At 36.1% G+C, this 16918-nt stretch overlaps 1 protein-coding gene across 2 annotated transcripts in view; it reads right to left on the minus strand.

The window, feature by feature from the left end:
* Positions 1-4166: 4166 nt before the first annotated feature.
* Positions 4167-16918, minus strand: part of EPC2 (enhancer of polycomb homolog 2) — a 127428-nt gene continuing 114676 nt past the window's right edge. For both annotated transcript variants that reach the window (XM_061438417.1, XM_061438410.1), the window contains 4 exons: positions 9383-9519; positions 7691-7850; positions 6432-6765; positions 4167-5432 (listed from right to left, as the gene is read on the minus strand). In XM_061438417.1, coding sequence (XP_061294401.1) covers positions 5360-5432; positions 6432-6765; positions 7691-7850; positions 9383-9519 — 704 coding nt within the window. In that variant the 3' untranslated portion in view covers positions 4167-5359. The remainder of the gene's footprint in view (positions 5433-6431; positions 6766-7690; positions 7851-9382; positions 9520-16918) is intronic.

Genomic DNA, 16918 nt, shown 5'->3' on the forward strand with positions numbered 1-16918 from the left:
GCGGCCCTGGGACTGAGCAGAGGAAGAGCACAGTGTTCTTCTATATGCGAATGGTTAAAGGTCTTCAACAATGGCAAATGTCATTGGTTTAGAACGTGCTGTTCATAAGATCAACAGAGCTGCAGATACACTGCAGGTGAAATAATTTTTTCGTGATTGGAGTCAAGTTCTCTTGTTCTAGCAGTGGAAGGTAAGTTCAGAATTCTAGGCTCTCCTGAGGATAACAGGTGTCCACTCCACAGCAGAGTCAGTGTTCAGAGATATTTTATCATCTCAACCTGCAATGTTACTGTACTCAGTCAGCCAGGGAAGAAGCAGTTTTGCTCAAATATATGGTATCACCAGAGAAGTTTCATGAGAATAAAAACACATCTTTAATTACACACAGAACTCTTAATCTTGATACAAGATCCCATTTTGAGGCAGCCCATGCCTAGAATCCTGTGTCAAGTAAATTACTGCTAAAGATGTATGTGGCTCAGTGTTACCTTCCTCTTCCCTGTTAAAATGTCAAGCTTTGCAGTATTAGCTTCCTTAGTGGCTCAGTTGGTAAAGAATCCACCTGTAATGCAGGACACACAGGTTTGATCTCCAGGTTGGAAAGATCCCCTGCAGAAGGAAATGGCAACCCAACTCCAGTATTCTCTCCTGGGAAATCTCCTGGACAGAGGAGCTTGGTGGTCAAGAGTTTATGGGGTCACAAAGAGCTGGACACAACTTAGCAACTAAACCACCCACCACCACAGCAGAAATAAGAAACAATTCCCCTTTCAGATTAACAGGAGACATGGTAGGAAGGCACATAGGGTCTGATCTGGTATTGACCCTTCTGAATGGTGCTGGTAAGCCTAAGGACACTGACAATGGAATGGAAAGCAAGGGAGCCATCCAGGGAGGGAAGAGGGGTGAGGGAAATTTGATTCCTATGGCATCAGAGCTGGCAGATTTCAGAGGTCATCTAATTCCACCCATGTGTCCTATGATAACAAGTTCAGAGACATGAAGATAAAGATGATAAAATCACAAGCCAATTAATGGTAGAGAAACGATTAAAGCCCAGCTCAACAAATTCTGGTATTCTACTGCACTGTGTAGTCTGTCCTGTTTTCCTGAGTTTGCCTCCTCCAAAAATAAAATTCTTGTGCCCTTCTGAGACTTGTACTCAAAGAAGTTGATTAGAATTCTTAGTTCTGCACAAGCTAGGTTGCATTATATGATGTAATCCAACTGTCAATATTTTACAGTCATTGATGACAATAAGGACTTAAACTACTAACGGCATGCTGGGCCTTAGCTCCCACATCCTTGGTGAGAAGCCAATGACATGCTGGCCACATGCACACTTGCACCAAGCTTGTCAGTGTGGTCTCCTTTATAGAGTTTTAGGAAATTGCTCATCTTACAGATGGGGAAAGCAAGGTTCAGAAAAGGCTACTCTCAGCCAAGTCCTGGCCCAGACCCAGCTTCCAAAGCCTTGTGCTGGTTGAGAGCTTTCGCACTTACCGGCTAAGTCTGGCAGACAGAGGAGTATAAACCGAAAGGCTGGGTTTGCGCGATCGATGGCTAGAAGCCACAGGTGGATCTAATGGACTCAGTCTGGGAAGCAAAACACAAACATTAATTGCCAGGTGCTGTAAGAATGGAGGAGGTTGTTTTCTAGATGAAATTTAAAACTCTGCTATACAGATACTGCCAATAAGTGGACTAACAAGTCCAGTAAGTAGTCCTCTGAAGGGTACATCCTTCTTAAAGATAGGAGGCCAATGTTAAAAGTGTGGTGACTATACCGAAGTCTAATTCCTGGCTTAGTAACTTATCAGCTGTGTGACATAAGGCAAGTTAACTTCTCTAAATGTCATTTTCCTGATCTGTAAAATGGGTAAAATAATAATAGTACTTCACACAACTGTTAGGACTAAATGAAAGTCACTGAGAGAGAACTGTCATGCTCCATAATGTTTGCTGTTATTATGTTGTGGTTAATGACGAAAAACATCTGTTTAACAGAATAAAATATTCAGAATTATTACCCTTAACCTTTTGAAATGTATGTTTGCCAAGTTGATTAAGGGGCAACTCAGTCAAAGGTAATGGCACCCCACTCCCAGTACTCTTGCCTGGAAAAATCCCATGGACGGAGGAGCCTGGTAGGCTGCAGTCCATGGGGTCACTAAGAGTCGGACACGACTGGGCGACTTCACTTTCACGCACTGGAGAAGGAAATGGCAACCCACTCCAGTGTTCTTGCCTGGAGAATCCCAGGGACGGTGGAGCCTGATGGGCTGCCGTCTATGGGGTCGCACAGAGTCGGACACGACTGAAGCGACTTAGCAGCAGCAGCAGCAGTCAAAGGTGCATTACCAGCCAATAAAATTTGTTCTAAATATAGCATCATTCAACTCAAATACAGTAGTACATACAAGGGAGACATTTCTGAAATACTATTTCTCCTTATTACTCTTCCCCCTTTCCCCCAAGAAAACAATCCTGCAATTAAAAACAAAAACAAAAAAAACTACTAAGCACAGTTACAATTACTCTAGTCAACATTAAAAAAAAAAAACAGAATGGTGTGTGTACTATACGTATTTTAAAGATGTGCCTTCTAGATATCTTAATTTTTCCCTTGGGCTTTTGTAAAAGAAATATATGCAACATATCTTCAAATATACTTAGAGCTATATCATAATAATTTATCTAATTAATCATAATGATGATTTTGAATTACCAGGGAAGGAAGGGTACTCTAAGAAAGCAGAAAAAGGCAGTTTGTAACTATTTTTACCTATACTTAATTACAAGATATCCCAGCACATGAGTTACCCACTTTGTTTAAAAAATCACCCAACAACCAACCAACCTATTACCCATCCCATCAGAAAACATATTCCAAGGACTTTATAAGCTTATTGAACTATTAGTTTAATCACAAAAACCAAGAAATGGTGGAACTGCCCAGTGGAGGGCCTGTGTAAAAATAAACTATTCTTGGGACTTCCCTGGTGGTTCAATGATTGAGAATCTGCCTTCCAATGCAGGGCACATAGGTCTGATCCCTTGTTGGGGAACTAAGATCCCGCATACCATGGGGCTAAGTCTGCATGCTGCAACGAAGACCTAGCGCAGTCAAAAAAATAAAAATAAACAAACTAAGCTTCAACTTGATAATGTAAAAACAAGTATCTGTCACTTAAGTTTTGAAAAGCATTGGAAAAATGTATGTGTAAGTAACAGAAATGATACCTGTGAAACAGCTACAACCCCATGAAAATAAGGCCTATTTTTCTATTTTACTTAAAAAACAAAACTTATCAGCTTTTGATGAATTCTGAATCCGCCACATCTCCAGAAACTGTAGACCGTTTTTTGTTTTATATTATTTATAACATGTGTATCACAAGGCAACTTCGTTTCATGCTTTACTTTTGTGAAATGGAAATAAAACTTTTTTCTGAAATCAGCACTAAAGTTGTTTTGAGTTAATAGCAAGGAGATACATCCAACTAAAAGCAGAATGAATACAGTCAAACTACATATCAAATCAAAATTATTTTCTTTATATCATCAGCAATGAGTAACTCCAGAGGTAGTATGGCAGAAATGAGCATGGATCCTATCAGGTCACAACCAACGAAGAAATTAAATTTATTTTTTCCTATGGTTTTGACTATAAATTGCTTTACATATTTAGGACCTGAATAAAAACCACTCTCAGCAGAAATCTTGGCCATTAATTCAACTGACATATCAATTTACAACCTTTAGGACTGCAGATATAAAAAATGTAAAGTATAAAATTATGTAGTTTGAAATGGTTTTAATCATATTCATTAAAAATATTTCCCAGTACTTACTTGACAAAACCCCCTTGCAATATAATCTAAACTTTTATTTATAAAATGAGGCTCACTTATGAGATTTCATTGAATGTTACACTGCAAATTACTTACATTCTGTAAAATATTTTAAGAACTTTTCCCTATCAAAGGTAGTTTATATTGGATTATCTGAAACCCAATAGTGCCCACAGATGAGCTTCTTATAGTTCTTTTCATTAATGCTTGGAAAGCACTGTGAAAATGAAAAGTGCTGTTAAGTGCTATCATCTCCCTTAAATTTTCACTTACACTGAGTGCACATTGTGAAATAAACACATATGCAGCATGTCCATGTTTGATATGTATTTTTATTTCCCTGCAGTTTTCACTTATCAAGAACAAGTAACAGGGAAAGTTGTCTGAACTAGTGCATAAACAAACATTCTGAAACACCACTACACGTATCTAATATACAAGAACCGTATAAAAAAAGTCACTAAAACACTACACTATGAAGGTGTCCAACGCTTACAGTCAGACTTTTTCCAACCCGTTACTTGCCTTGTAGCCACAGGAAATCTCTCCAAAATTGAAAAGACAATCTTGCCACAACCCTCCCCCCCTCCCAACACCTGGGATGGCTCGATATCTAGACTTCCAATAATTATTGCAATGATATAATGCAATACATACCTGGTAAAATATCCTTTATGTGGTGTGTTACAGTTTTAAAGCCAGTTAAAATATGCAGTCTTCGGATAAAATGTAATCCTTGAAAATTTTTCATACCTGCACAGTTTAAATGTACTAGATGCATAATTTTTCCTAGTCCTTTTTTTCTGTGTAATCATTTTTTATAAACTGGTATTATAAATAGAAATATACATTCAAAATATATGGAAAAGTGAGTCACTACATTAAATTTGCATGTATCGATCCATCCCTTTCCCCTGCACAGTAATAGAAAATACTATTTTGCCTTGAACTTCATATTTGACAGTGAAATGCCACTAAAGTATTTACCAAAAAGTCCATCTAGTCAAATTGTGAAACAAAATGAACCAAGTGAAAACTTTACAGTTCCTTTAGAAAAAAATTACAAGAATTTCATTTCCTAGCTATGAATCTTTAACTTTTTAGACACAAAGTTGGATTTATTTTTACAAGATACAAAATGTAAACATGGCAAAATAAATAGTTAAAACAAGTGATGCAGGATCCCATTTCATGCTCATGATCCCATTAAAGAATTATTTTTTAAAATCCATTCAGTTGCAAATTCAAGTGCAAAAGCATGATGATGAATATCTACTATTCAAGTAACAGAAATAATATTGATGATACAAATAAACTATTTTACAAGGTAGTGATTTTCCCAATTTTACAAAATATACATCATATATCGATTTAACATCCGATATACTATAGTCCATTTAGGTCCATTGTTATGCTCTGTGATCCACAGAGTTTCGCCTTTTGCATTCAGCTGGAATATGAATGACTGCACACCATCAGCACAGGTCAAAGCCACATGTTTTAGGTTATGTCACTTCCATAGCTACTGTTGTCTCTGCTATTCCATTTAAACCCAATCTTTCTGGTTCATGGTTCTCTCTATAATAAGGCAAAGAGTAAAATAAACATTAATACTCTCTAGAATATGATGTTTCTCATTTAAGTAGTTACAGATGCGTTTTATATAATTACAACTAAACATACTGCACAAGAACATCTCCCATTTTTACAATTTCCATACAGGAATGAGGAAAAGTTTTCTTTAGTTAAGAAATCCTATGAACTTGATTATAATTATTTACTTAGGAAAAATAGCAACTTAACAGTATTTCAGTAGCAGTCAATGATAAATTACTTATGAAACATATAGCACAGGACAATTCAAGCTTTTTACAATAGACAAAGCATATGATGCTCATAAGTAATAATAATGAGGAGCACAATATTACTTAAATTACTTTCCACTACAGTTTAATTTTACAGGTTTATGATCATGTAGTTATTAATCTATGCAGATCAATTTTTTTGATTCACTGTTTGCATGTATTAGTGTCATAGAAAGAAAAAAGCAATCTGAAATACATTATCATAGATTTAGTTAATTCCAGGATATTCTCAGTTCTAAAATATACACAGAATAATTTACTTTCCCTTTGGGTATAATGTTAAAAAAATACAAATTTGATTTGAAAACTAAAGCTCTGAAAACTAACAATAACTCTAGCCTGCCAGACTGCCTAAAGTACAAAGAAGAAATCTAAGAATAACTGAAGCTGATGTATTTTTTCAGTTTGATGGTTCCCAAGTTGATGTGGACTATCCTTCCCCTTTTTTTTAAATAGCAGTTCTGATTGGCATTTAAACATTCTACTAGGGACCTTAAACAAATGATCTAAGTCACACAGCTTTAGACTAAGCAGATATTCAATATCTGTTAAAAAGCAAGTCAATCAGTTGACAAGATATCTATGGCTTGAGCAGTAAAATAAAAAAAAGGAAAAGTCTTTTCCTCCCACAGGATCTGAGCCAGCAGAAAGAGACAGAATGACATCTGAAATACACACACACACACACACGCACACACGCACACACACACACCTGGCTATGCTGCTGATGGCACTGCTAGGAGTAACCTTTGGCACTCTGTCCATACTGGCAGCAACTGTGGCAAGTTTTAAGGCTGTTGGCGATGGTGCTGAAGTCCGTGTATTGATATGCACATTGACTGGAGAAACAACACTGACGTTATTGAGGTGCACTGCATTTGTCAGGCAGGAATTGTTCATGGGAAGTGTTTGAGGACTGCTTGTGCACAATGCTGGGATTAAGTGGTTTGTAGTGGTGTGGCCAACTGTCCTTACAAGTTGTACAGCTGAAATCCCTGGGCTGGATGATAAAGCCATATTGGTGGAGTATAATGTTTTAGAGGTTCCTGAAGGAGAAGAAGAAAAAAATTGTTCAACTCATGAGACATTAATTAAACTCTAAAAAATTAGGAGTTTAAAAATAAAAAGAAATGCAAACATTTGTAATCTAATTAAATCTCTGAAGAGAGTTTCTAATCGGTAACTACAACATATTCACCTTTACAATCCCAAAGATACCCTCTTCCTACTAGCCTGCATAAAACGGTTTTGCAAAGTATTCTGCTGCCTTCATATATGGACACTGTGTAACAGGACAGAGAGGTCTTCTGGAGACTGAGGGCAGGTGGAGATGAAAACTGGACTTCCATTAGAATTTATACAAGGAAGAACACCAGTAAGGAAGGGGAATCACAATCACAGGTATATGGAACAGCAAGTGGAAAACCCTAGGGTCTGAGCAGAAGTTAAAGGCTGATAGGAAGAACAAATCTTTGAGGACTCAGGGTAGTATGAAGTGGAAATAGTGTCACAGCAATACTGTATTTCACAAGGAGGAGTCACAGAAAGCAGGCCTGTGAGTGTGTAAGACTGGGAAGGTAAATCCAATTTCCAACTTACTGACAGATCATCTGGACTATTAACATAATTCTCCTTTTTATAAATGCACGATTGATTCAACAATGATGGTTAGCAATTGGCTTGATGTGACTGCTAAGATGTGAGGCAAATGACAGTATGTAGATAAAACTAGGCAGAGTGGACTGTTACACAGGTAGGTATCAACTGGGCATGGGAGGACCCAGGGAGCAGGCTTGATGTGACTTTTAGAAACATCGAACTATTCCACCACACATAGCCATAGAAATTATGGAGTCCTAACTGATTTCTTGTACAATGTTTCCCCTCTGGATTTAAAAATCAAAAATCATATCTCAAATCACTGAGTTGCAACTCTGAGCTAGTAAGTATCACTTGAAACAACAGGCTTACCTGAAGGCTGGACAACACCGTTTATGTTGCTGTGGCCAGTGTTCTGTTCCTTGGCTACCTCACTGCGACTTGGAACAGGTGCACTGACCACTGCAGATGCAGCAAAATGGGCGCTGGCTGAGTCAAGTGTTTTAGACATACAGTCAGAGGTGCTTGAGCCCTATAAGAGAAACAGAGTTAAACTCTAACTTTTAGATGTGAGTGCACAAACACTTAAAGAAGTGAGAAAACCCAAGAGGCTGTTGCCTTTTTCATTCTGAACAGTTAACAAGTGTTTATGTTAAGAGATCTAGGACTTCACAGACTATTTTCATCTGTGAAATAAGAAAGTTACTTTATTATTATTTCTTAAACTGGGAAGCAACTATTTATGAGAAACAGCTAGGGTAATAAACAATCCAAATAAACAATCCAAATGTTAAGAGATCTAGGACTTCACAGACTATTTTCATCTGTGAAATAAGAAAGTTACTTTTTTATTATTTCTTAAACTGGGAAGCAACTATTTGTAAGAAACAGCTAGGGTAATAAACAATCCAAATCTTTAAGCCCTATTCATTTTTCCAAGTGTTAACGCCTTTAAAAATACTTGACAATCTATGATTATGTATTTTTTCCCCTTATATCTCTTCTGATATTTGCTTCACATATCTTTGTTGCTAAAGTGTCTAATGGTTTATGATGTCTATCTTCTTTGTGAATTGTACCTTTCATCATTAAAAATATTCATCTTTGTTTCATTTAAAATAAATAAAATTTTTAAAAATACTTGACAATCTAGATACTGTGGGCAAAATGAAATGACAAAGATGACTGACAGCCATTTTTGTCCCAATGTAAAAATGTATCTTAGCCTAACTTTTCAGTAGGCTGAAATACCTGAGATTCATAAAGGGCAAACAAAGGCAAGTTTAATGGTCATGTTCTTTTTGATTCTGTATAAAACTTGTTCAGGGTTAGTAACAGCTTTTTAGAGGGTTAAACAACAGAAATTTATTCTCATACAGTTCTGGAGGCCAGAAGTCCAAAATGAGTCTCACTGCCTCATCTCAAGGTGCTGGCAGGGCTTCTTTCTTCTAGCAATTACGCTGTTATTAGGTATTTATTTATACAGTCTTGGCTCTACTGTCAATCATTTAATGGTGCCTAAGGAAAACTTGGAAGGAATGATGCTAAAGCTGAAACTCCAGTACTTTGGCCACCTCATGCAAAGAGTTGACTCACTGGAAAAGACTCTGATGCTGGGAGGGATTGGGGGCAGGAGGAGAAGGGGACGACAGAGGATGAGATGGCTGGATGGCATTACCAACTCGATGGACGTGAGTCTGAGTGAACTCTGGGAGTTGGTGATGGACAGGGAGGCCTGGCGTGCTGTGATTCATGGGGTCGCAAAGAGTCGGACACAACTGAGTGACTGAACTGAACTGAACTGATGAATTCTTAGTGAACTTTCCAAAAATATGTAGCAATTTCTTTCCTAAATTAAAAATACTATATTTGGCTCTAGTGCTCCTCTCATGAAACAAAAACTAGTTACTTAAAATTAGTTAAATTAACTGAAAAAGACACAGGTTTTATCTTCAAAATCAAGAGTAGCAATAACAAGGTTATCTGCTTGACTTGACTAAAATTTTTTTAAAATGACGTAATTATGAAAGAACAGACATAACCATGATTCAAAGACAGCTTTACCTGTGCTTTTGGATGTGTCTGTTGCGAGGAATGCTGAGATTGCTGTTTCTGCTGAAGCTGAGCAAGCTGCTGCCTTTGCATTTGAACTAACTGCTGTTGATGAGTCTGAAACTGCTCTTCCGTGATGCCCCCTGACACTGGCAAAGGACATTAATTTTAGAAATATGCATGTTTTAAAGTACTTTTAACAAGTAGAATACAATCTGAAGTTGCTCCACAATTAAGATGAAAAGTAATTTCAAATCACAGTATATATTATACATCAGCAGCAAAGAACAGGGTAAAAATGATACACCCTTCAGCCAAAGCAGCTTATACCTTCTAATATTACATGCTTAAGAAGTTACCATTTGTAGTTTTTACTGTATAACACAGCTCTAATTTGAGGATTCCTCCATTTATTCAGACTTAAACCACATGTTAAGCCAATAGATGCCTAAAGTACTACCTATAAAAACATGGGCTAGAAATGAGATATGTTAGAAAATTAAAGATACAATGCATCCTCAGATGTAATCAATTATGCTGTTACCAACTGTGTTAAGTTACTAAATGCCAAATAAAAATAAGACATTTAAAACTTTTATTTAAAAAATTACTTTAAAAAAAGTTATCAAGTTATAATAAGAAACACTTTTCTCGAAAGCAATGTAAACAAACTTTCACTCACTGATATTTAAGTACATCACTGATAAACTTATTTAGAGGACACAAAGCTATCTCCATAGAAGTCAGTATATTATTAGAGCCACAAAACATTAAATCATATCAGAATGCAGGTACTACCAGAGCCATTTTACTCTATTTTTCTTTATTGTTTTCTTTCCTTTCTCCCAGCTATTTCACTCCATCAGCAAGTATTTACTATCTACAATGAAAAGTGCTGAACAGAGAAAAAAAAAAAATTTAAAAGAAGGTCCCTGCTATAAAGTCTTATAATGTAGTTGGGAAGAAAAGATACATATAAAGAATTCTCAACTAATTTAAGTCAACCTTTAAATGTAAATTAGCTAACTTAATCAATATGACCTAAAGGAGTTTAAACACGACCTTCAACTAATGTTACTTAACTAGAAATCCCCACCAAAGTTTTCCATTTAGCATAATCACAAATGAGAAATTATATATATGATAGTAAATTAGACATAACAAGTTGTGCAAAGTACAGCTTATTTTCTATGAAGGAATTAAGCCCCAGAGATGGACAAAACTTTAGATAGGCCTTCATTTCTGTTACACAACGTTATCATTAAAATTAGGATTGGACTGTTATGGAGAAACAGTTCTTAGACAGACAGCAATTTTATTTTTCGAAGATGGGCCTATGATAGTGCTCATTCTAAAATTTCACTATTACCTGTATTTTTGAAGTACATATTAGTTATCTTACTGAATTACCAACAAAATCAAATGTCTTTCTTTGCACATGTTGAATTCATTGCAAGTATTCTATTTTTAAATAAAAAATAATAACAAATTCTAAGTTTAAAATCTTCAAAATCAAATGAAAATGTGAAGTGTTCATTAATTTCCAGCTGTATGAGAACCTTGGGAGAGATTAAAAATAGTTTATTACATACAAAGGCAGGAAGGAAAACCTTAAGCCCAAATACATCTATTTAAGTCTTCTGTATATAAACCAGTGTACCAATTCAGAAGAAGTAGACTTGTAATCTGGTGTTAGTATAATCTACTCTCAAATGCAGCATGATGTTTGTCCAGAGCTTAGGTTTATGTTGTGATGAAAAGGTGAGAAATCCATAGCACTGAATTTTAAGTGAGGAATAAAACCAAACAGGATACACTTTTAGCAGCTATTTAAAAATTCAGACAGAAATGAGGATAATGAGAATTTTTTCATTTTTCAAAATCTTTTAAGTCAGAAAATCATAAAATCTTACTTCAGAAAAAATGTATATATAAATTACTTGAAAGAACAAATTGTATTCTTTTAGCAAAAAAATTAGTTTTGGTTAGTAGTTATTAACTAACAAAATGTTGCCAATTAGAGGTATTCTAGTTGTTCTTATGAAAAGATGATCATTTATGTAGATATCAAAAAGGGATGCTAATAAAATTTCCTGGTCTGGGGAGGGACATGTCTACTTACTGCCCTGACTTGTTGAAACCATTAATTTGTTCAAGAACTCCATCCTTTTCACCATAGAAAATGTATAAAATCTCAACCAAGACATCATTGAAATGACTCAAATTAATGGTCAAGTGTTGTCCAACTTCTTAAAAACTCATGCTGGCTTTGATACAAAAATTCTCATTCCTGATTCTGCTACTGGTTGAAAACCACTGGTGGTAAAACTTAATTCAAAAATATGGATATGCTTAAAATAGTAAATTCATTTTTTTCTTCTTCCCCTTTGCCTCAAACTCAGCATGTTAGATTCATTCTTAACATCTAGTTTGTTGTTGTTTTTAAACACTATAAGGTGTTTTGTGCTTGAAAATTGCTTATGTTTCTCATTTGGAATTTTCTAGAGCATTAAACATTCTTCAGACAAAAATAGCAATCATGACACAGAATTGGAACACATACAGAACACCCTCCCTAATTGACCTCTTTCATTTTGTTAAGATGAGTAAAAGTGGTCAGAAATGTAGTATGGTTTTAATGGCACAGTCATAGTACTGATCAAAAGGAAAGCACCTTCTCCACTAATTATTTTTCCTTTCATAAGTTACAGAAATACTTCCATAAGAAATTTATTTCTTACACTGACTTTAAGTTATCAAGAGGTAAGCATTAAAATACACCAGGAAAATGTCACACTTATAGTGTGAAGATACCTCTTTAGGAACGAGACATAGGATGGGGGCCCAGCTTTGGAAGGGTTCAGATCAGATCAGATCAGTAGTGTCCGACTCTTTGTGGGCCCATGAATCGCAGCACGCCAGGCCTCCCTGTCCATCACCAACTCCTGGAGTTCACTGAGACTCACGTCCATCGAGTCAGTGATGCATTGTAGTGACATAAAGAAGTGGGAATGTATGAAAAAAGAAACCATATCTGTTTCTCTTGCTTAGGGTCAAGTTCTTTCTACTAGTTGCTCTCAAAAGTTGCTAGCTTAAAAGTAAATTTCATGCTGGTCATAAATCTACCCTATCCAACACGTCCAAGTCCTGTCAGTTTAAAAGTAACTGACAATCTGCAAATTGACACAGTTACTATGCAGAACACAGAGATATCTTAAAAAACTAGGAGTAAAACCACCATATGACCCAGCAATCCCATTACAAGGCATATATCCTGAGGAAAGACACATGTAACCCAATGTTCATTGCAGCTCTATTTATAATAGCTAGAACATGGAAGCAACTTAGATGTCCATCAACAGATGAATGGATAAAAAAGCTGTGGTACATATATACAATGGAATATTATTCAGCCATAAAATGAGTCAGTCCTAATGAGGTGGATGAACCTAGAGCCTATTATACAGAGTGAAGTAAGTCAGAAAGAGAAAAACAATTATCGTATACTAACACACATATATGGAATCTACAAAGACGGTACTGATGAACCTATTTTCAGAGTAGCAGTGGAGAACACAGACACTGAGAACAGCCTCATGGACACAGCTGGCAGGGGAAGGAGAGGATGGGAGGTATGCAGAGAGTAACACGGAAACATATATTACCATATGTAAAACAGACAGCCAATGGGAATTTGTTGTATGACTCAGGGAACTCAAACCAGGGCTCAGTAACAACCTAGAAGGGTGAGATGGGGAGGCAGGTGGGAAGGAACATGGGTAAACCTATGACTGATTCATGCTGATGTTTGGCAGAAACCAATTCAATACTGTAAAGCAATTAGCCTTCAATTAAAAATAAATAATTTTTTAAAAAAAGTAACTACAATCTGATTGTTTTATGAAGGCAAAAGGCAGGAAATGTTCCTTTCCCTAAGTAAGAGGTTTTGCAAATCTCCCTGGGTAACACATTCTAATAGGTACACATATCATAGAATTTCCCCTTTTACACATGCAAATTGTCATTCTGTACATTAGTAACACACTTGCATTTCTAAATATTTTGAGCATATAACTGACAGTCTGTTTTTCACTAAAGCCTCTAACCTTTCTGGCTGTCTTTCTACCTGCCTTATCAGTCAGCTTCTATGCCTCAGATGGATCCATGTAGCTTTTCATAGAATATCTGTCACCACCCTTAGAATGTTGATTCTGTTCTCAAAAATCGCAGGCATTCCTCCTTTTGTTCTTTACCTTTCAGTCATGTGGTTCCTACAAGGTGCTCTGCTAGCCTGATCCCTTATCACCTTTCCCTCTCATAATCTGACAGCGATCCAACACAAACATACTCTAGGTACCTCCACTAGATTTTACACTGGTATATTGATAAAGCTTTACATCAGTTTCTTAAACTTGGGCCCAGAGAAAACATTCTTGAGTATGTGTGAAATCTTTAAAAGTATCTGTCAACTTTTTCGGAGAACGCAATGGCAACCCACTCCAGTACTCTTGCCTAGAAACTCCCATGGACAGAGGAGCCTAGGCTACAGTCCATGGAATCACGGAGAGCCAGACACGACTGAGCGACTTCACTTTCACGCATTGGAGAAGGAAATGGCAACCCACTCCAGTGTTCCTGCCTGGAGAATCCCAAGGACAGAGGAGCCTGGTAGGCTGCCGTCTACGGGGTTGCACAGAGTCGGACATGACTGACGCAACTTAGCAGCAGCAGCAGTCAACTTTTTACTGTTGTTTCATTGATAAACTAATAAAAAGAAACACCGAATAGAAACACAATCTGGATTTTCTAGATGACCACCCTACAACCGAGTATAAACACATGATTTTTGTGCTTGTATCTGCTACCTTTGAAAAAATAATCTTCTAACTTTTAATTCAGTGTTTTTCTAAAAGTAGGCTAAAGTGATTCTTGGGAGGCCACGAATATTTTAAAATACTAGCCTAGACCAAGTTTTTGCAGCTTAATGAAGAACATCTAATGTGATAGTAAAAATCATCTAAAAGTCAAAATGATTATTTGGCACGTCATCATCTACCAGGTAGGTCTATTATAAAAGTTTTAATATATAACTTGTTGAAACAATGCTGATTATATGCAATGTCTGTTTGTTTTAAAAGCTGGATCTGGGGTTACATGGAGGAGGAGATCGTATTTTAATCCTTCTAGATAATAGCAAGCAACCAGGTAAGGTTCACAAAAAACCACTGGACCTACTCTGAGGACAAATCTTCCGATCCACAAAAGCCGACAGTATAATCCAGGACTATTCACATCCTCTAATGTAACTAATGAGTAAACTGCAAAACTGTGGGGATACTAACCGGGGTGAAGATGAGAGGTGAGACAGGAAGTGAGAGGGTGAAAGGGGTGGGGAATGAGGAACAAATGAAATTTGACGATAAAACAGAATAAAGATCCATTTAAACTTCTGAAACCCAAGCTAAATAGTTATAATTGAAATTTCAGTATGATTTCCTTTAGCAGTCAAACTAAAATCTTTTAAACTCCTGAAGTCTAAATCTATTTCTCACCTTTGGAAGTGACTCTAACTTAAAAAATAAGTCCTTGTGAGTACCTCAGCTGGTGTTAAAACATAGTTTTCCTTTTTAAAAAACTTTCATGCTTGCAAACATTTTATACCATTTTCAGAAAGAATGGGAAAAGACACTGCAACCATGCATTAGTCTAACCCAAGATTAAACATAAACTGCCCTTCGAGTCTGAACAAGCAATGCTACTTTTAGATGTGAAATATATTTTCTTAAGGTTGGGATTTAAGAATAGTATCTCAAAAGAACAAATACTGCAGTTTCAAATGACTGAAAACTTTATCATCTATTTATTTAAATAATATAATATTTGCTTGTTATAAGCTCCCTGAAGGTAAGGATTATTGTCTTCTAAAATTCTGCAACTTCCAAACACTTAACATAATGCTCTGCATATGTTAGATCTTAAATAATTATGTATTAAAAATAATTTTCCTTGGTTATGCACTTCCTTTATTTAGCACATCTGTCTTTCCTTTCTCTGTCCTACTTCTATTCTTTGAGAATAGGTTTTCAATTAAGACAACATACTTTTATTTAATAATTAACTAAATGAAGTCCTCAGTTTTAGTTCTTACTAGTACCTAGGACACACAATTCTATTTGTTTCCCTTTAAGTCCATTTAGTATGGTACCGAAAATAATAATTAGATTACATTCAGGACACAGCAACTATGACTTGAAAAACATTAACTGGGTTATTAACAACATAAAAGGAAGAAAATTTTCTGTCAGTGGCTCTCATGTTCAAGGTTGTTGTTTAAGAACTAAGGAACTTGTGACACAAGGGTCATGGGTATCAGGTTTCTATTTCTGATCAAACCCTTTATTTGCTGTGAATTTCCCAGCTGTGAAACAGATGATACTCTCTGCCAAATAAAAACATGGTTCTGAATCAGTCCTGTTACTCTTAAAGACACGTATGTTCTCCTGACCAAGTCCACTAACAATTAAGCAGAAAGCACAAGTGTTACAGACACATAGATTAAAAGAAACCAAATGTATGAGGATTCAATTCTTTTGCATATGTCCATCAAATATAATGGAGAAGGAAATGGCAACCCACTCCAGTATTCTTGCCTGGAGAATCCCATGGACAGAGGAGCCTGGTGGGCTACTGTTCATGGAGTCACAAAGAGTCAGACACGACTGAGTGACTAAGCACATCAAATATAAAAATGTAACTTTTAAGAAATTCCTTAAATTCTCTTTAGGTAAAAAAGGAATTTCTATCCATATTTACTGAAGTGTAACTGAATCCACTTTAAATGATCTATCCAGAACTGAGAAACTATGTAATGAACATAACTGCTAAGGGGCGTACTTAAAACTGCCATGGGCAAATTCCCTGGTGGTCCAATAGCTAGGATTCTACACTTTTACTGCTGTGGGCCCAGGTTTGATTTCTGATTGAGAAACTAAGATCCCGCAGGCCCTGTAGGGTGGCCCAAACAAACAAATAACTGCTACAGCTTTTCAGTTGTTTACAAAACTGCTGTTAAAAACACGTCTCATTATGAATTTATATACCATGCCTAATATTTTGAAACAAAAGAAATTTGTTAAAAACAAACCACCCTGTGACTTCAATGACTACAGAGGGTTATAGTTAGCAGAGAGAAAACATGAACAAAATCCTTTAATAACAAATAATGGAATGGTACTAAATTGAGACACAGTACCATTACATAACAAACATAAACATAAGAAGGAAAAATGGCATAGACCAAAACCACTATTTTTTTCTGATGACAGGGGAAAGGTAAAAATAGAAAAAATCTTATTATCTATCACATATATGTGATTTAAATTCCCTGAGAAGTGTATGCAAGCCTAAAATAATATTTCAAATGCTTATTTTATGCTGATACATGGTAGTGTCATAAAATTCTAGAGCTGACTGTATGGACTTGTTATATTCTGAATCCATACATGCCGAGTACTGATGATACAATAAAGAGAAACATATATATTTTCT

This window comes from Bos javanicus, chromosome 2, assembly GCF_032452875.1.
Source record: "Bos javanicus breed banteng chromosome 2, ARS-OSU_banteng_1.0, whole genome shotgun sequence".
Classification (NCBI taxonomy): Eukaryota; Metazoa; Chordata; class Mammalia; order Artiodactyla; family Bovidae; genus Bos; species Bos javanicus.